The sequence below is a fragment of the Eulemur rufifrons genome, chromosome 29 (assembly GCF_041146395.1).
Source record: "Eulemur rufifrons isolate Redbay chromosome 29, OSU_ERuf_1, whole genome shotgun sequence".
Lineage (NCBI taxonomy): Eukaryota > Metazoa > Chordata > Mammalia > Primates > Lemuridae > Eulemur > Eulemur rufifrons.
Window position 1 is genome coordinate 11,673,851 of NC_091011.1, and position 18,936 is coordinate 11,692,786.

An 18,936-nucleotide genomic window follows, 5' to 3' on the forward strand; every position below is an offset into this window, starting at 1 on the left:
CAACACCATACTGACCTCTAGGCCCTGTTGCATCAGTGTGCCCATGCTTGGTGCCCAGCTGGAGCTGAGGGCAGTCAGGGAACAGGCCAGTTGGAGAGGGGCTGGCACTTTGGGCTCCCTGACTTCCTGGTCACCACTTTCTTTCCCACTGGCATATGGGGGCTGGCAATTTGACCCATTTAACTGTGAATCTCCATCCTTTAGAGTTTGGGACTCTGAGCTTCTGTGCAAAATGGCAGATGAGGCCCAACCTTACTTTTTTTTAACTTGATTTTTAAATATTACTTCATCAATACACATTTATTGCAGGAAATATGGGAAATACAGATAGACAAAAAGGAAAATAAAGTCACTTGTATTTCCAACATTAATATAATTACTGTTACCATTTTGTTGCATTTCCTTCCATATGCATATTATCTATTAATATTATTAATATATCATATATACATATATTTGACAAAAATGGATCATATCATGTTTTCTGTTTGTCCCCTGTGTTAGTGATCTATTGCTATGTAATAAATTACTTCAAAGCTTAGTGGCTTGACCTTTCCAAGCATGTACTGTGGTGATAAGAATGTTGTATCATACTGTCTTATATCTGGAACATATGCTAAAAGATAGAAAATGGTTTCTAAACTGATGATAATAAAATTTTATTTTACTAAATGCTTTTTTAAAAAAAGTAGTGGCTTGAAACAACAAACCTTTATTATCTCACACAGTTTCGATAGGTCAGGAATTCAGAAGCAGCTTAGCTGGGTGGTCTGGTTTGATCTCTCCTGAGGTTGCAGTCAAGGTGTTAGCCGGGGCTGCATCACCTCAAGGTCTGACCGGGGCCGGTGGATCTGCTTCCAAGGTGGTCCACTCAGATGCCTGGCAAGTTGGAGCTGCCTATTGGCAGGAGGACTCACTTCTTGGTGGACCTTCCCAGAGGACTTGAGTGTCCTCATGGTATGGCAGTTGACTTCCCCCAAAAGTAATAATCCAAGAGAGAGCACAGCAGAAATTGCAATGTCTTTTCTGGCTTATCTTCCAAAGTCACATTTTATCATTTCTGCATTATCCTATTAGTTACACAGGCTAGACCTACTCAGCGTGGGACGAATACCAGAAGCAGGGCTCATTGGAGGCCACTTTGGAGGATGGCCACCACATTCCCTTTAAACAGCATGTCACGAACATCTTTCCATGCCAATAGAAGCAGATCAATTTTACCATTTTTAATGACTGCATATGAGTGTAGCATAATTTATTTGCCTGTCCCCTGCAGTGGGATATTGGGTTGTGTCTCATTTTTTAATATGAATAATCTTGAATATCTGTCACTGGACTTTATATTATTTTCTTGCAATAAATGAAAAAGAAAATCAAGTCATGCCTGTCGATCAGCTCCTCGAGCAACCAAGGGGCAGGGATACCCCTGGGACAAAGAGTAGGATCCCTTCTAACTCTGCTCTTCTCTTTGTCTCCCCGTTGCACAGGGAGCTCACTATCTTCTGAGACATGCTAGCCCATTGCCATTGTTTTTTATGAGAAAGTTCTAAACAGAAGCAATGTTCACCCATCCTCCTCAGGACAGCCCTTGAGACAGCGAAGACTCGAGTGTGTCCTGGGCATCCCTCACAAGCCATCGTCTCTGAAGCTCTCCTCTTCCTGGCCCCTCCTCCTGGGACAGGTTCTGGACAGGCTTGTGTATCCAAAATTCCTTGAAAGCAGGAACTTCCCCCTGCCACGCTCTCAGCTCTAGCGCAGTGCCAACACATTGGCATCAGCCCTTCACCTACAGAGAAAGCACTGAGACAGGACAGGGTGGGTGCACAGGAGGGCTGGCGTGGTGTGAGAGTCTGGTCCTGGGCGGTTAGCCAGTGCGGGGAAGTGGGGATATTACACCCCTTTCTGCCCTCACAGGTGCCAGTGACTGCAAGTAGGAAAGAACGCTGAGGAATGATGCATGTTGCCTAAAGTACAAGTTAGGCCTAAGGAGAGGGCACTGAGGGTCCAGCCAAACCAGAAAGGGGCCCATTTGCCTCAGCCCCAGCCTTCGCCCTCACCCTCTGCTTCCACTCCCAGAGCACAGAGCTGGAGGGTTTAGATTCTCCTCACCTGTGCTGTATGCTTGGCCCTGGGAAAGGTCAAGCCCCCTTGAGCAACTGCGTCTTGGCATGGTTGGTCCAGAAGGTGGCCCCCACGCCCACTCCAAACCCAGGTATGAGCCTGCCCCCATGAGCAAACAGTGGCTCAGAGCCTGGGGCTGGACAGGTCAGGGACCTGTCACACGGGGTCTGGTGAGGCCATCCTTGCTCTATTTTAGGAAAGGGATCAATCGTGTCAAGGGCTTCCTCGGGGGTGACCATGCTGGCCACTGGCGGGAGAACCTGGCATTCTGACAAGGCCCCTCTGTACCCTGACCCACTTGCCAGCTCCAGCTAATTTTAGCAGGGTTCGGCAGGTGCCAGAAAGTTCAGGGTATGCGGGCGTCACTCCCAGGTAAGCTCAAGGAGGTGACAGGGCCAGACCCTGGGAGACATGGTCTGTGTCTGGATGGACGTACCCGAAGAGAGCCCTAGGCCTAGACTTTACAGTCACAGAACCTCAGGATGACCTCCCAGTTTTTTGCTTGTTTTTTGTTCAAGGCATTTTGAGACAAGTCGATGACTTATAGTTGAAGAGTCCGTCCTGACTTTACTTGGGGGAATGTGTTGGGGGCAGCCCTGGGGACCTCCACCTGCTCACAGAGGCCCCATGTGGCCGTGTGTGCACCGCCAAGCTAATCCCTTGGCCCCATTGGCTGGAAGGTTTGGACCTGGCCTTCCTACTACTGGCCTGCCCCCACCCCCAAAGGCCATGCAGACCCCTGGATTGTATGAATGCACATTGGACCTCCCCACAGATGAAAATCCACCGGGGATCCCCATGACCTCCAAGAGCAAGTCCAAACCCTCCCTGGCAGAGGCCAGGCCCTGTCAGTACCCCTGCCTGTCTTTGGGCATTTCAATGAGCGCTGCCGCCGAGGGCAGCCTGGTGACTTCCCACCTGCACAAGTCCGAGGAATGGAGGACGCATTGGCTGGCCCCACACTCCCTCCCCTCCCCCTGACAGCAATCCCGACCGGGTATTCCACAGGCATGGCAGCTTGCCCTGTGGCCCTGTCAACCCTGACCCCACGTGGACCTCCTCTGCCCTTCCATCCCTGCCCCTGACCACATGGCAGTGGGCAGAGTATTTCAGCAGCCACTTGCCGGGCCCCCTCAGCGCAGAAGCTCTGTGCTGCCTGCTGCGGGCAACTCTCTGGCCAGGCAGCCCTCGCCCGCCACGGGTGGGCCTCAGACCTCAGCGTCACAGGCAGGAGCACCTCTACCTCCCCAAACACCTGCCTCTTGTCCCCTCGGAGAGATGGCAGTGCATGCCACAAGAAGTGAGTTCCAGACAGCCTTGACTCTGGTAAGCGTCACTCCAAAGCCAGGGACTCTACGTTGGAAGAGAGGTCCCCAGGGTGGCACCCTTGGTTTTGGAGATTACCCAAACCAAGGTTGGGGCAAGGATGGTGAGTGGATGCTGGACCCCTTGGAAGAAAGCACACGGGCCTCGGGGGTCCTGGCTACGGCAGCTAGGCCTGCCACCGGCCCCTCTCCCCACTGCCCCCTCTTCACTGTGGCTGTCTACTGTCCAGCCTCTTGGGAGTTCTAGGGGACTTGCTCCTGGGGCTGACAGTGACCAAGGACAACAGCATCTGGTGCTGGGCTTGGAGCTTTTATGGGGGGCAGCCGGCTGCCCAGTGCTGTCGGCTCTCAGGGGTTCTGTACAGCAGTTCCAGGGGTTGGTGGATCAGGGATTCTTTCTCCGGATAATGTGGGCAGCTGGCCCAGGGTCACTCACTACTGTGTACACAGCCACCCGAGAGACCAGGAAGGGAGGAGGCCAGGCTGCAGCTGACACATGGCTCAGAAACGGGCCCTGGAGTCCACGGGCCTGCAGCACTTGCCCAGGGGCTGCCCTGGCCCTTGGTCATGGCCTCTAGGCTGGCCCCCCATGCCCTCGGGTCTGTCAAATGCATCACTAGAAGGTGTCCTTCCTTTTCACCATGTTCTGGGGGCGGGATCTCAAAGCACCGCTCACTGTGTAAAGGGGCTGGCGTCCTCCCAGCTGACTCTGCACCCCTGCCTTGCCCCTTCCACTTTGCTGTCCAACTGTGCGACCCGTGACCATGTTCAGGCCCGTGGCTTCAGGACTGTCTCCATACTGATGGCTTCCAAATTTATATCTCCAGCCAGACCCTCCCCTGGACCCTGGCCTCATATAGCCAAGTGCTACTTGGGATGAACCTCCTGTTGGTCGGCCTCGGCCAAGTTCCCGACTCCCCCACCAGCCCGACCACACTTCATGAGCGGAGCCCCTCCTTCCCGACTCTTCTTTTCCTCTCACCCCGCCCCAATCAGTGGACAAACTTCACTTGTGCCCTCCTTTTGGAATAAATCTGGACTCTCACCGGCCTTGCGTCAGGATCCTTGAGGCAGCCTGGCGCCCCGCTTTCTCCCCAAGCCACCCTGCTGCGGATGCCTCCAGGCCTCACTCCTGACCTCAGCGCAGGCTCCTGCCCCTGTCTCTGCTTCGTGCTCCTCCCCCGACCTGCCCCCAGCTTGATGATTCTTTCCTGCTGCTCCTGCAAGAGGGGCGGGTCCCTCTCGCTCTGCTCCTGTGCCACATCCCACGTCGTGCCCGGCTCAAGGTGGCCATCTACTAGGGACACGGGGTTCAGTTGCCCTGCAGGAGTGTGGGGAGTCCTCAGGCAGGAAAAGCCCAACATTTGGTTGTCACTGCGGGCCCTGATTACGTGTCCTCAGCGAGAGAAACCTCTGCCAGCCGGCTGGGGTTGCCTCCCCGAGGCTGCTGGGTAGGGGAGGCTCCGTCTGCACTTTCTCCTCCCGAGGCCACACCTGGGGGACCAGGCAGCATCCACATTTCCTAAGCTGCTCAGGAAAGTCCTGTAAGCTGGCACAGACACCCAGCACAAGGCTCGTCAGACAGATACTGTAGCAGCGGTCTGGACTCCAGGAACGGCTGGGGCCAGGCCCTGGAAGCAGGCAGGAGGCGCCTCGCTGGGTGTGGGGAAGGCTCAGAGCTGATGCCTGGGTTTGAGCCCCAGCTTGTGCCCCCTGGCTCTGGGGGTTTGGGAAGGGTTTGCACCTCTGTGTTCAGTTTCCTCACTTGTGAGAAATAGAGATAATAACAGTACCCGTGTCCCTGGGTGACTGTAGGAATGACGAGGGGTAGTGCCCAGAGTGGGCCTGGCACATGGGAAGCAGAGGTCGGCCTCAGTCCCTGCTCCTGGACATCCAGGGGGTCTGTGAGGCAGACAAGATGTGATCCCCAAGGCTGAGAGACCAAGCCTAGTCAGAGCTCCCGCCTGTGGGACCGCACACCGACCACGCGCCAGGAGTGTGGGCGTCTGCAGGCCCCAGTGCGCCCTGAGGAAGGGGCTTGTGCCCGCCACAGCAAGGCTCGCCTTTGGAGGACGCTCCCTTTGGCGAGCGGTGAATTGCCCGGTCTGCCCGTGGTTACAGCCTCAGAACCTTGCAGCACCCGTCCTCCCACCTGTGCCCACCGGGAAGGGTATGTGTGTGACGAGTCCCTACGGCCCCTGTGACGTGGACAGGGCAGGGGGACCCTGCAGCACCTGGCTAGGGCAGTGCACAGTATGAGGTGACTCCGGCCAGCTGCCACCAGTGCTGGGAACACGCTCCCCCACCCAACACGCCCTGCCTCCCTAGAGCTCCAGGGAGAACGCAGACCTATTTTTATAGAAATCCAGATTTTTCTATAAAAGTGTCTCTATTTTAAATAGATTTTAAATGTTGGCAGCAAATGTAAGCTTTTGAAAATGTTATACAGGACTAATCGGATCCACAGGCCAGATGCAACTTTATTTACAGAAATGGGATCAGGTCACCAGAGTAAGGCCAGCCAGGAAAAAGTATAAAAAAGGAAGAAATGCAATCAGGTCCTGGCTGAGGTCCCATCCCACTCTGTCACTTATGCCCAGACAAGCCTCACAGGGCGGGCCCTACCTCCCTCACTGCACAGGCCCCACAGGCCCCACAGGCCCCCTGCTACGTGTTGGTGGCCCACTGGTGGACACAGGGTCCTCACTGTTGCAGTGGGGGCAGCCTCGTGTGAACCTCGTGAAATGCTTGCAGGACTCTTTCTGCAGAACAGATTCTTAGGAGAGAAATTGCTAGATCAAAATTAAATATTGATAGAAACTCCAAATTGCCCTCTGAACAGGTGGTATCAGTTTGACTTCATGCCATGCCCAGGATTCCTCAGGGAGCACTGTCTGGCCTAGAACCAGCAGAGCTGGGATGTCGTCCATTTGGTGGCAGGGCCCCACACGGGCCTGGGTACAGATGGTGAAGACTGGAGCCTCCCCCACAGTTTGCAGGGCCCTACTGGCCCCCGTGCCTGTGATAACAGAAACAACAGCCACCATTTCTCTAGTTCTTACTGTGTCCCTGCACGGGCTGGGCCAGCTCTCCCCACAGCCCTTCGAGGGAGGGCCACTCAAGGGCCCTCGTCTGACAATGTAGCCATGCTCTGCCCGGGCACAGGCTCCACACCATTGTCCTCCTCTGAGACTTCAGACTGAAGTGTTGGCTCCTCACATGAAAAGCCTTGGACCAAAGGCCATAGTCAAGGCCCATGGCCACCAGGTTGGCCTGCCAGGACAAAGGAGTAGGCATGGAGCCCAGTGGGCCTGAGGGCTGGACTCTGGCAAGATCAGCATCACTTTTGTTAAGAGCCCACAGATTTCTTATAATTGGTTCCTCCGAACAGTTTCATCTTGGAAGAGATGCCAGGCAAGCTGGTGAGGACTTCCTGCCAGGAGTCCCCATGCATGTGGCTCTGGGCACTGGCCCCACCGCAGAATGCTGGCTGCATGTCCTGCACAAATGACTTCTGTAAGCCTTTCCTTGTCTGCAAGATGGTGGCACCTCCTCCCCAGTGCTGCTGGGACAAGGGTGTAGGGTGCGAGGCAGCTGTGGACATCACCCAGCTCGGGGCCTGGCATATGGAGGAATTCAGCAAATGTTAAATGTTATTACAGTTAGTTCCTGGCATTTTCTATATGGGCAAGCATAGGAAAGAAAGACAGGAGGCAAAGGTCATAGCTGTGGGCCTTTGAGGATGCTTGGATTGTTCTACGGAGCGCTGGGGATGTCCCCAGGGGTGTGTTCCCACCCCATTGTCTGAATAGCTCCTGCTCAGACAATACGAGTGTTTGATTCTGTGTCTTCTGTCATAGACTTTGTCAGCCCCATCCCTTTCTGATCTTCTCTGGCTTTGAATTTTACATATGCGGCCTCATTAAGAGAAGTTGTTCTTAACTAAGGATCTATACCCATTAGGAATGCTTTGGACTGCAGGAAACCAAACAGCTGACGACCTGCGGCCTAAGCAATTAGCATTTGCTCCCACACCTGGCACGTGGAGGCAGGTGGATCTGGCATCAATCTCTCTTCTCTGCCATCCATAGTTTGCTAACAGCTTTTTCCCTACAGCCTTGTCTCCTCAGGGTTGCAAGATGGCTGTTGCAGGACCAGTCATCACATCCTTATACAGCTGTGTTTACAATTTAGGGGGCACTGAAGCTCCCTCACTACTAAAATCAGGCTTCCCTCCAGCTGCATTGGCCAGGACTGGGTCACGTGCCCAACTCTAGACCCACCACCAACAAGAGAGGATAGAATTGCTGTGCTTGGCTTAGCACAACCATAGCTTAATGTCCCCCCACTCCCTGCAATGCAACAAAATCTGGGTTCTAAAAACTAAGGCAGAAGAGGCAGAAGGCTGTGCTGCCTCCCAGCTGGAATTCAGAGCATCTCCAACCCCCCGAGCTTATGTGGGAGACTGTGGGCAAAAGAGTGTGAGTTTTTGTAAAGAGTGGATCCGCCAGCTTTTATCAGAGTATCTTTCATTTTCAAGAAATGAAATATCGAAAAAAAAGAAGTATGGTTCAAAAGGAAAATATCTTTATGATTATCTTTCTTACCACTGCCCAGAGATAACCGGTGTATCAACACGGCCTTTTCTCCGTGAATATGCGCTGCTGTGCCAAGGGCACAGACACACGGCTGTCTACCTACAGGGTCCAGCTTGCTGGGGACACAGGGGCAGAGCCACAGCTACATTCAAGGCCCGTTCTCACGCCACCGTGTGCAGGGCGAGCTGCCACACCACAGGCCGTCCGTACTCACGGGAATGGCAGTATCAAAGCTGAACTTCGTGTGCACGGGCCTCTCTCCCGTCAACGCATAGAGACCCTCCACCCTCTGCGGCCTCAGAGCATCCACGCCATGGGTGGCCTTAGTTAGCAGACACCTCCAGAGAGACGTCAGTGTTCACTCCTGGCTAGCCCTTACGCACGCTTGTGCAGACTGGCCCGTTAGTTCCTGGCCCGTTAGTTCCTGGCCTAGGTCCCAGTAGAATGACCGGATCTTTCAGACAGTGATGCCAGCTGCCCGGCTCCCTCCGGCCCCAGCTCACCAATCTTCCTTGTGAGCCCCTTCCTCTCCCCTTGTCCCAGTGGGAGGGACAGAGGCATTCCAAGACATTGTGCCATAAGAATATTGACAGGGACAGAAGCCGCTCTGCCCTCTGCCCCTCATCCCTCCAAATATATCCCAGGCTAAATTTGTTGAATTTTTGAGTCTTGGAATTCAACTCTTCTGACTTTTTAGCTGGTTTTAACTGTGGTGAATAGTTTGATGAGTCATCCTGAACTTGGAGTCAGAGGACAAAAGAAAACTCAAGGCTAGGCTGGGCACGGTGGCTCACGCCTATAATCCTAGCACTATGGGAGGCCGAGGCAGGAGGATCGCTTGAGCTCAGGAGTTTGAGACCAGCCTGAGCAACAGTGAGACCCCGTCTCTATCTAAAAAAAAAAAGAAAAAAAAAAAAGGAATGAAAACCCAAGGTGTGTGGGAGAGACGCCGTGACACCCTTGCTGTGTGGGTGGCTGTGACAGCCCCACCCCGCCGCAGCTCCCATCCCCCTCCTGTGCAGGTGGAGCAGATCCTGGCGGAGTTCCAGCTGCAGGAGGAGGACCTGAAGAAAGTGATGAGGCGGATGCAGAAGGAGATGGACCGCGGCCTGAAGCTCGAGACCCACGAGGAGGCCAGCGTGAAGATGCTGCCCACCTATGTGCGCTCCACCCCAGAAGGCTCAGGTATGGCAGGGACAGGACCCACACAGGGACTGGCTCCTCATCCAAGGCAGCTGTAGGCCAGGCCCCAGCCTGGGGCGGCACTCTAGGCACTTCCAAACCAGGCTGTCCCCGGCCTCCCTGACATGGGATCCCTGAGGAGCGATAAAGTCTCACCCTTGGCTCCCATGGTCCAGCCCTGGGGCACTAAGGCCCACCTAGAGCCGGCAAGCCTCGGGGAAAATGTCCTTCTTCATCTTGCTGCTCCCCTTGGTCACTTAAGGGACACCTCCCCCAGCCCAGCCTGAATCTGGGCCATTGCACTAGGTCTCAGTTGACCCCTGGACTCCAGGTGACCCAGTCCAAGGCCAGGATTTCCCATTGGCTTTTCCCCAGTTTCCTTTTGACCCCTTGACAGTTTGCTCTGGTGTCCCCCAGATGTCTGGCAACAGCAGCCCCTTGCCCAGTTCCCTTGGTCCCCCCATACCTTCCCTTCCTCCTCTCTCTGGTCTCCCAGGGGCTGGCCACCCAGGTCCCACCGAGCCCAGGGCCTGTCAGTCAGTGCCCATGATGCACTTCTCCCTGTGCCTGCAGAAGTTGGGGACTTCCTCTCCCTGGACCTGGGCGGCACCAACTTCAGGGTGATGCTGGTTAAGGTGGGGGAGGGCGAGGCGGGGCAGTGGAGCGTGAAGACCAAGCACCAGATGTACTCCATCCCCGAGGACGCCATGACGGGCACCGCTGAGATGGTGAGCAGCTTAGCGGGCCAGGGACAAGGGGTGGGGGGCTGAGGCCGTCTAGGATCTCAGGGCTCGGCTAGTCCATCCATCAGGGGCAGGGGGAACTGTGGGCATGAGGACCCCCAGCCTCCAAGCACCCAGGAAGGCAGCTCAGAGGCCTAGGTGGACAGGCCAGGTATGGCCGATGTGCCCCAAGTCCCACAGTCACCATCTGGCCAGCACTGGGAGGGGGTCAGTGGTAGAAGCAGCCCCAGCCAGTCACACCCTGTCCAATTTCCCAGAGGAAAAGCTGGGAGGTAAAGACAGAAATGTGACGGGGCAGCCAGGAGAATGTGCTCGTCCAGCCTCACGCAGCCCGTGCAGTCCGCCCCTTCCCAGGGCTGCCCTTGCCCTCCGCCAGTGTGCAAAGTGGGGTAGCAGCAATCGCAGTATGTGCCAGGCAGCAAGGACCCCTGACCACGGGGAGGACTGGAGGTGGGGGGCATAGAATGAACCCTATGGGGAGGCCGGCAAGGCCAGAGCCCCAGCTGACTCCCAGAGGGGTAGGGTTTCAAGGCAGGAGGCTGGCAGTGCCACCTGTCCCCACACACCTGCGGCTTGCTGGTCTGCCCGTCAGACTGGGCAGGAATTAAGGTAGAGGAATGATGTGGGCCTCGATGCTCGGCAGGGGGCTCGGTCAATCGGCAGAGCACTCGGCAGTGAGCGTGGACAAGCACATGTGGGGGCAGTGGGGGCTGGACTTTGGCAGGGGTGGGGCAGCCAGGACACCTGGAAGTAGCAAAGGAGACCCCAGGTGCTGGAGACAGAAATCGCAATTATGGCCATGGATGTGCGTCCATCTGGAGCCTCAGGGACAGCCAGCCAGGCCTGAGGCTGGACCCCACCAGGCCAGCTGGGGGTGCTGGGGACCAGCCTACCCTGTGTCACTCTGTCCCCGGAGCTACTGGCAGCAGGGCTCTGGCACCAGGGGAGGCTCAGGCCTGAGCCTCCAAGAAGCAGCTGTGGAAGAGGAGAGGGGAACTGTGGACAGGCCGCCGTTCAGTGGTGGGCACAGAGGCCAGCGCTTTCCTGGGGCCTGGTGGCTCAGCAACTCCCCATCACCTCGGTTGTGGCCCCAGGGAGGGCTGCTGGCCAGCCCAGCCCCGTGGCTTAATGGCCACCTTGGTGTGCGTCTTCCAGCTCTTTGACTACATCTCTGAGTGCATCTCCGATTTCCTGGACAAGCATCAGATGAAGCACAAGAAGCTGCCCCTGGGCTTCACCTTCTCCTTTCCCGTGAGGCACGAAGACATCGACAAGGTGGGCCAGGGGGAGGCACGGAAGGCGGATAAGTGGAGGGAGGTGCACCCAGAGGAACCCCGCCTTCAAGTGCAGCCCCCCACACACCGAGAGCGGAAAGAGCCCAAACTCCAAAGGGAGATCTGGATTCAGATTGTGGCCCATCACTGTGAGGCTTTGGAAAATAAGCATAATATTAGCTGCTTCTTACTGTGTGCCCCAAGCCTCCCCACAGCCCTGTGAGGCACGTGCTGTGGTCATCCCGCTACAGTGGGAAGTGGCAGCTCAAACTCAGGCAGCCGGGCTCGGGCTCACCCACAGACCACGGGGACACCACACTGCCTCTGGCTGAGTCAGAAATGCGAAGGGACTGAGATTGTACCCTACTTGCAAGCTAGCAAGGTAGCCTGCCACTTACATCTACATACATGCACAGGCACATTATACATGTGCATGCGTGAAACGTGAGACCTCTGGGTCAGAGACAAAGCCAGGTCATCGCTCATGGCAAAAGCAGCAGCCCAAGCAACATCTGTGGTTTTCCAGGCCCCAGTTCTCCCAGAGATGCCGTGAGGGCAAAGGGGCACTTTCACATGCAGTGGGGTGTATGCAGGAGAGGAACCCCGATCTTATGGAGAGCTGCTCCCCTTGGGACCTGTCGTTTTACTCTGCGATGACATCTCAGGGCTTTACAGTACAAACACTCTTAACTCGGCTGGGACTCAGCCCTGCAGAAACATGACATATTCAAGGAGAATCGTCCCCAACACCTCTAAAAGCTAGGAGACCGCTCTGAGTGTGTTTCCTCAGCTGTGACGTGGGGTGCATGTTCCTGTGGCCCTACGCAGGAGCTGGTGAAGGGCTGTAGCGCCCTGCCCCAGCGTGAGTCAGCAGCCATAAGGCCCTCCTCTTCCCACAGGGCATCCTTCTCAACTGGACCAAGGGCTTCAAGGCCTCCGGAGCAGAAGGGAACAACATCGTAGGACTTCTGCGAGACGCCATCAAACGGAGAGGGGTGAGGGGGTGCCTGCGTCTGCCCAGGGGCTGCCCTGCACCCCCCACCCCAGTACTACCAGCCTTTCTCCCTACCCCCATCACTGCAGCCTCTACGCTTCTTGGCAGGACTTTGAGATGGACGTGGTGGCGATGGTAAACGACACAGTGGCCACAATGATCTCCTGCTACTACGAAGACCGCCAGTGCGAGGTCGGCATGATTGTGGGTAAGGGCTCCTTGCACCCCTGACCCTTCCAGACTGCTGAGGCTCCCCGTGTTCAGCGGGCTGCGCAGGGGCCCTGCGGGGTGAGGGCCAAAGTACCTAACAACTGGTGACGTCAGAGCAGGGCCTGGTACTGGAGCCCAGGTGGTCTTGGGGTGCTGAGATGCAGGCACTGCTCAGTGGTGGGAAGCATTCCGACACGGATGCAGCATGACCGCATCAGATGGCACGCTGGCTGCATACCTGCCTGGCCCATCAGGATTTAATTAAAACACTTTATCTGGTAAATTGGCCAAACTGGAAAGATTTGTCCAAGTGGAAAAAGATATACAAAAATGGTGCCATCCTTTCCTGGATGGCCTTACCTGGACCTGCCCCTGCCCCTGCCCGAAGTGAAGTCAGGTAGCAGAAAAGGGAGAGCGGCCCTTCCCTCCCAGCAGAGGGGTCTCCCACACCAATGTCAGGCCTTTCTCAGAAGTTCCTGGGGTTGTCATAACGAGCCCCTACTGAGGAGCGATCCAGTTAGATCAGTTCTCTGCTGGGCACACAGCATGTGGGTATTTCTCTGGACTCTGGACCCTGGGTACCTAGAAAGTCATTGTCAAAGTTGTTTGCTTTTATGGGCCCTTCAGAGCCAACTCTGAAAAGTTATGTATTTGTGTTCTTACCCATTCAGAATTGTATTCCACCCCCTAAAAAACAGCATATATGTGTTTTTTATATATTGTACACATATACCTATGCATACATGTAACACAAACATACATACACACACATCTTCTAAGCTCCAGTCTGACCTTGCTTTGTCACACGTCTTGTTTCCTACTTTTGTTACTTCCATTCTCACCTTTTGGAGGGAAAGTTGTCTTTAAGTCCAACATCTAAACGTGAGCCCCAGTGTCCCTAGCTGTGCTCCCTCTGCCCTCGCAGCCCTCTCCTCTGCAGCTGCCTGCGGCTCCCCCAGATACCCTGGGGTGTCTCACCAGGCCAAGCCATAGCCACTCAGCCCAGGTGTACCCCTCCTAGGGCAGAAGTGGCAAAGGGTGGTTCATGTCTGCCCCAAACACTCTTGGTGACCCTGCTCAATGTTTAAAAACATGTTTATAGTAATTACCAAGATCTAAAATTTGGGAGAATTCATATCAAAGTCTGGATTTCTTGCGGGGGGTTTTTTGTTGTTGTTGTTGTTCACAAAATGCTGGAAGGCTGGGCATCACCGGGCCCTGATTCCTACCCGGCAGCTTGACTGACTGGCATTTGAGTTGCTGTCCCTGATGGCTTCATGCGTGTGCAGCCCACATAGGTGGCTGGCTTGATGCTCTGCCGCCACCATTTTGAAACTGTTAATACTTTATGAACAAAGGACTCCACATTATCACTCTGCACAGGGCCCAGCAAATTACAAATTCCATATCTGGTCCTGCCTGCGGTAGCCTCTGGGCTGCTCCCAAGGGCCCACTCTATGCCTTACTCACCTTGGGGTGCCCCCCAAACATGGCTCAGGACAAAGTAGCTCAAACACATGCACGGAAAGTGCCAGAAAACAAGGATGGTGCATAGACATGAAAAAAACATAACATCCCACTTCCATCACTTTGATACATGCTGTCCCTGCATCCTCTCAACAGCCAGGTAACAGGTGGGGTAGGTGTTACCATCCTCTCTTAGGGAAGGGAACAGCCCAGAGAACTAGCCCATCTACTCCCAGCCACACAGCCAAACCAGGTGTTCCAGCCCCAGGGAGCGCCCCCTGTCCATTGCTCCAGGCAACACAGAGAGGCTCTCCACACCAGCATGGGGGGGCATGAGAAGGGGGGAAGGGGGCCTCCTGCCGGCAGGAACCAGGCCCTGCTGGGGGGCTCCCCAGGGAAGTGCAGCTCATGAGTGCCCTGCCTCCACCAGGCACAGGCTGCAACGCCTGCTACATGGAGGAGATGCAGAACGTGGAGCTGGTGGAAGGGGATGAGGGCCGCATGTGCGTCAACACTGAGTGGGGTGCCTTCGGGGACTCGGGAGAGCTGGACGAGTTCCTGCTGGAGTATGACCGCCAGGTGGACGAGAGCTCCGCGAACCCCGGTCAGCAGCTGTAAGGACCCCCCCGCCCCCCCAGCCCGGGCCCTGGGCCGCTCTGGCACAGCAGCAGATGGGAGCCCAGCCCCCACAGATAATGGGCTTGTTTTTAAACAGCTCTGGAGAAAAGCAAACTGGCCTTTCGTAAGCTCTATCCCCTTAGCTCTGTGAACGATTAGTCCACGGTTGTTACAACCTTTCCCCTCCCGACAGGTGATCTTGGGCATAGAGAAGGCTCTGAGACACCCCAGCAAGATTTCTGGGTTTAACCCGTAGGTCCCCAAAGTACGCATCTGTCCACGTTCCCAGAATACATATTAGTCTTTGTGGAATGGTGCGGGCTGGCAGACGCGGCTTGGGAACCAACAGGCACAGAGCTTGTCATTAATCCTGGCTGTCAGATGGTAACCATCTACTACGTGCTAGGCCTGTGTTAGTTACTTTATTAGCTTCCATTAGGTCAGTGGTATTAAATGTAAACGAAAATACAGAGGCTCATAGATTAAGCAAGAATGTGCCCACTCCGTGGTGCTCGCTTAGGCTGGGCACTAACCCTCTGAGCCTTAGTTTCCCCGACCATAACTGGCCAATGAGGACAGCAGCCCCTAACATGGCTGTAGGAAGACTAAAGATACAGGCCGCATGCTCAGCGCAGAGCCAGGTACGAGGAAGGTTTCAGAGGAACTGGGCGGAGTCTTTGGACTCTCTGTCCCTTTCCTAAACTGCGCCCAGCTCCAGGCTGAACGTGCACGTTCCCAATCCCTGAAGTTTCAAAAGCCCCGTTTTCTAAATGAGGGAAAAGACGTGAACCCAGGTCCTTGGGCAACGGGGGTGGGGGTTGGGGGTGGGAGTGGAGGTGGGGGTGAGGGCGGGGGTGAGGGGAGTCACAGCGCCCCACGTGGCCGCCTCGTGACCTCAAGGGGGCAGTGGGAGCCGGCTCCTGGCCTCCACCTGTGTGCTGGCCCTCCGCCGCGGGCCTGCTGGCATAACCCCGCGCCCTGTGTCCAGGTACGAGAAGCTCATCGGCGGCAAGTACATGGGCGAGCTGGTGCGGCTCGTGCTGCTCAGGCTAGCGGACGAGAACTTGCTCTTCCACGGGGAGGCCTCCGAGCAGCTCCGCACGCGCGGCGCCTTCGAGACGCGCTTCGTGTCGCAGGTGGAGAGGTGCGCGCAGGGGCGGAGCGGGGCTCAGGAGCCGGGCCTCGGGGCGAGGACGCCAAGGGCAGGGGCAGGGGCGCAGGGGGACGGAAGACCGGATCCCAGGGCAAGGCGGAATCCCAGGCGCGGGACGCAGGGGCAGGAAACGAGGGACCCAGGCGGGCTCCAGGCTCAGGTGGCAGGGGGCGATGTCCCAGGTGGGGACAGTTCCATGGGCAGGGCGCAGGAGGCGGGGTCCTGGGCTGCGACATAAAGGGCAGGGGCCAGGGCAAGCAGTTGTCCGAGAAGCAGACCCCATCCTCGCGTCTCCTCCCCGGCTTCCCACCCGGTGGGGACACAGTCTCACTTCATCCACGCACAGCCTCGAGGGCGGCATTGCTGAGACAGTGTTGATGTTAGAGCAGAGACCCTGGGCTTGGAGGGGGCAGTGCTAACCAGGTTACTGCTGGTCTCCCGCGGAAGCGGGACCCACTCCCTTCCCGAGCCCAAGCCCCAAACGCTTTGGCTGGGTGAGGTGAGCAGGGTCGCCCCCATTTCTCCAGGGAGAGGCCCCGGCTCAGCCAGGGGAAGAGGCCGCGGCCGGGGGGACGGCTCCCCGAGGCCTCTCCCTGGAGAAACGGAGGCCGTAGCTGGCGGGGACGGGCTGGAGGTGCGACCCTCAGCGCCGACCTTATCTCCTCCCGCGCCACAGCGACTCGGGCGACTGCAAGCAGATCCACAACATCCTGAGCACGCTGGGGCTGCGGCCCTCGGCCGCGGACTGCGACATCGTGCGCCGCGTCTGTGAGAGCGTGTCCACGCGCGCAGCGCACATGTGCTCGGCCGGGTTGGCTGGCGTCATCAACCGCATGCGCGAGAGCCGCAGCGAGGACGTGATGCGCATCACCGTGGGCGTGGACGGCTCGGTGTACAAGCTGCACCCCAGGTGAGCCCCGCTCTGCCCGCCTGCCCTTCCCCTGCTACGCGAGGGCCACACTCCGAGAGTCCCTGTGGCTCCCAGCTCTGGGGAGAGCGATCCTCTTCTCCTAGTCTCCCTTGGCCTAGATGCTGGGAAAGGGTCGGCTGCGTTCAAGGCTCCGGGTTATGGCTATGGAATATGGGCTGGGGTGAGGTCTGGGAGGGCAGGGAGGAGGGACAGCAGCCCTGTTTCCCTGCTGCCCAGCTTCAAGGAGCGGTTCCACGCCAGCGTGCGCAGGTTGACACCCAGCTGCGAGATCACCTTCATCGAGTCGGAGGAGGGCAGTGGCCGGGGCGCGGCCCTGGTCTCGGCGGTGGCCTGTAAGAAGGCCTGCATGCTGGGCCAGTAAGAGCAGAGGCCGCAGGGACAGGGAGGAGGCCACGGCCCACTGGTCGCGGGCCCCATGGGGACAGCACTCCCCACAAGTACTCCCAGCCTGGCAGGGGCAGGAGGAACCCTGGACGCTTCCATCCGGCTGGGGAACCCAGGAACCGAGCAGTCGGACAGCCCTAGGGCCCTGACTGGGGCAGGGGGCTGGGAGCACAGGAACAGACTCCCACCGCTCCTCTCCTTTCTTGCTGGAATCAACTACCCAGAAGGGAGTTGCTCACTCAGGACTTTTTTGCATCTCCACACTGCCTGCCTCTCAGAGCTGCCGGCCTGGCCCAGGCCCTGGCTTTCAGAAGGTGGTGCCCTTTGGACCCTGCTGTGGCCTGATTTCCCTGGGAACTCTCCTGGGTGGGGAAGCAACTCCAGCAGGTTGGCCAGACCTGGGCCCCACAGGAGAGCCAGGGGCAGCTGATCACCCAGGCCTGGCTGTCTTCTTGCCCATGGCTCAGGAGGCCCAGGAAGCAATAGGAGAAGGCTCCATGGAGGAGGTGTCCCAGACTATGGTTACCCCCAGAGACCTTTTCCCTCCCATACCCCCCTCCCTGAGTGGTTTGTGCTTCTGGGATGAACCCTCACAGCAGGTGACAGAGATAGAGCCCCCAAGCCCCTGCCCCAAGAGGCCCATGACAGGGAGGAGGACCAGCCCGGCACCAGCAGGAGCCCCCTACCTGCTTTCACAGGCTGGGTGGCATCTTCAGCTCCCACGGCACTGGCCCCAGGAAGAAACCCTGAGCAGCATTCATCACACCCCTAAGAGACCACCCAAGGCCCTCTCTCTTGTCCTCGCCAGACCTCTCCTATGCCATGCCACCTTCCCACAGTTGGGCATGGACTGTGTGGGTTTTTTAATTAAAATTTTTAAAAGTTTAAACATGGCCTGTCTACCATTCTTTGACTTCTATGCATAAAGGTTGTGGGGACAACATAGAAAGAGACATCCTCATGTGCATGCAGACACTTCTGTAGGCCAAGGTATATCTTGGGATTTGCGGTCCCTTCTGGCCAGCAATGCCCAGAAGACTGTGAAGAGTGACATACCAGGCTATAAGAGTAGGAATGGGGTGACATGGGGGTCAGAGGTACTGGACAGCACACTGCCTGGCCCAGGCCCCTGCTTGCCTGCTCATGGGATGTGTGCAGAGGGGGTGCCAGGTCAGGTGCTGCTGGGTGGTGGTGGGGAGGGTCCCCCTGCAGGTATGTCTCAGCAGGATCCTGTCCCCTCAGAGCCACTTAGGTTATGACAGTGAGTAGGAGGCCAGGGATACAAGATGTCACAGGATTTCTAAGGTCCCTCCAGATGCTCCTGTAGGGGACATGCCTGTTTAGAGTTAGCCAAACATAGGGCCTAATGCCATCTTTGTGCAGCATAAACACAGTTAATATAAATGCATGGTTGTGTGATTGTAACGCACATCCATTTTTCAATGACAGAAAGAATGCCCAGCCCATCAAGAGCAACTGCATTTTCTTTCATTCAGAACTTAACCCAAAGTTGTGATTTTGGAAAGTCCCTTCCCCCTTCAGATCTCCTCTCATTTTCTGGTACTTCACATGTGGAAAGGCTTCAGCTCTTCCCAGCACTCTTGAGTGTAATCATTGTAAGTTGGTGCAAGCGTCTTATTCATTGTCAGTACCGTTGTCCTCGTGTTGGAGCTTTCATACATTAGAGCACATTTCAATATAAATCGCTTTCTATTTCCTTTATGTTACAATGTAGGGCATAGTATGGATTTTTAAAAATTGTTTGTATAGGTCTGAATGGGAATGAATGAGTTGAAATAAATGAAATGAATTTCTTTTCCAGACAGTAAAGGAGGTGTCATAAAACACTTGTTATCCACATGGGGCTGAGGGGCTGACCGATGAGAGCCCCTGTGCTCCACCAGCCAGCCACTGCCAGCCGCGGGCCTGGCCGCCG

The 18,936-nt window shown here is 56.3% G+C and overlaps 1 protein-coding gene across 3 annotated transcripts; it reads left to right on the forward strand.

Annotated features, from left to right (window-relative positions):
• Positions 1-3,248: 3,248 nt before the first annotated feature.
• GCK (glucokinase) lies at positions 3,249-17,889 on the forward strand. 3 transcript variants are annotated; one of them, XM_069462485.1, is made up of 10 exons: positions 3,249-3,447; positions 9,067-9,229; positions 9,800-9,954; positions 11,125-11,244; positions 12,143-12,238; positions 12,346-12,445; positions 14,345-14,528; positions 15,521-15,676; positions 16,362-16,595; positions 17,699-17,889. In XM_069462485.1, exons 1-10 carry the CDS (start codon positions 3,400-3,402, stop codon positions 17,748-17,750), a joined length of 1,308 nt encoding a protein of 435 aa, XP_069318586.1. In that variant the 5' UTR covers positions 3,249-3,399; the 3' UTR covers positions 17,751-17,889. The 3 variants fall into 3 exon arrangements, with proteins under 3 accessions (XP_069318586.1, XP_069318585.1, XP_069318588.1); XM_069462484.1 differs by having other exon boundaries at positions 16,833-17,768; XM_069462487.1 differs by lacking the exons at positions 3,249-3,447; positions 9,067-9,229; positions 9,800-9,954; ... (1 more) ...; positions 12,143-12,238; positions 12,346-12,445 and having other exon boundaries at positions 14,454-14,518; positions 16,833-17,768.
• The last annotated feature ends 1,047 nt before the right edge of the window (positions 17,890-18,936 follow it).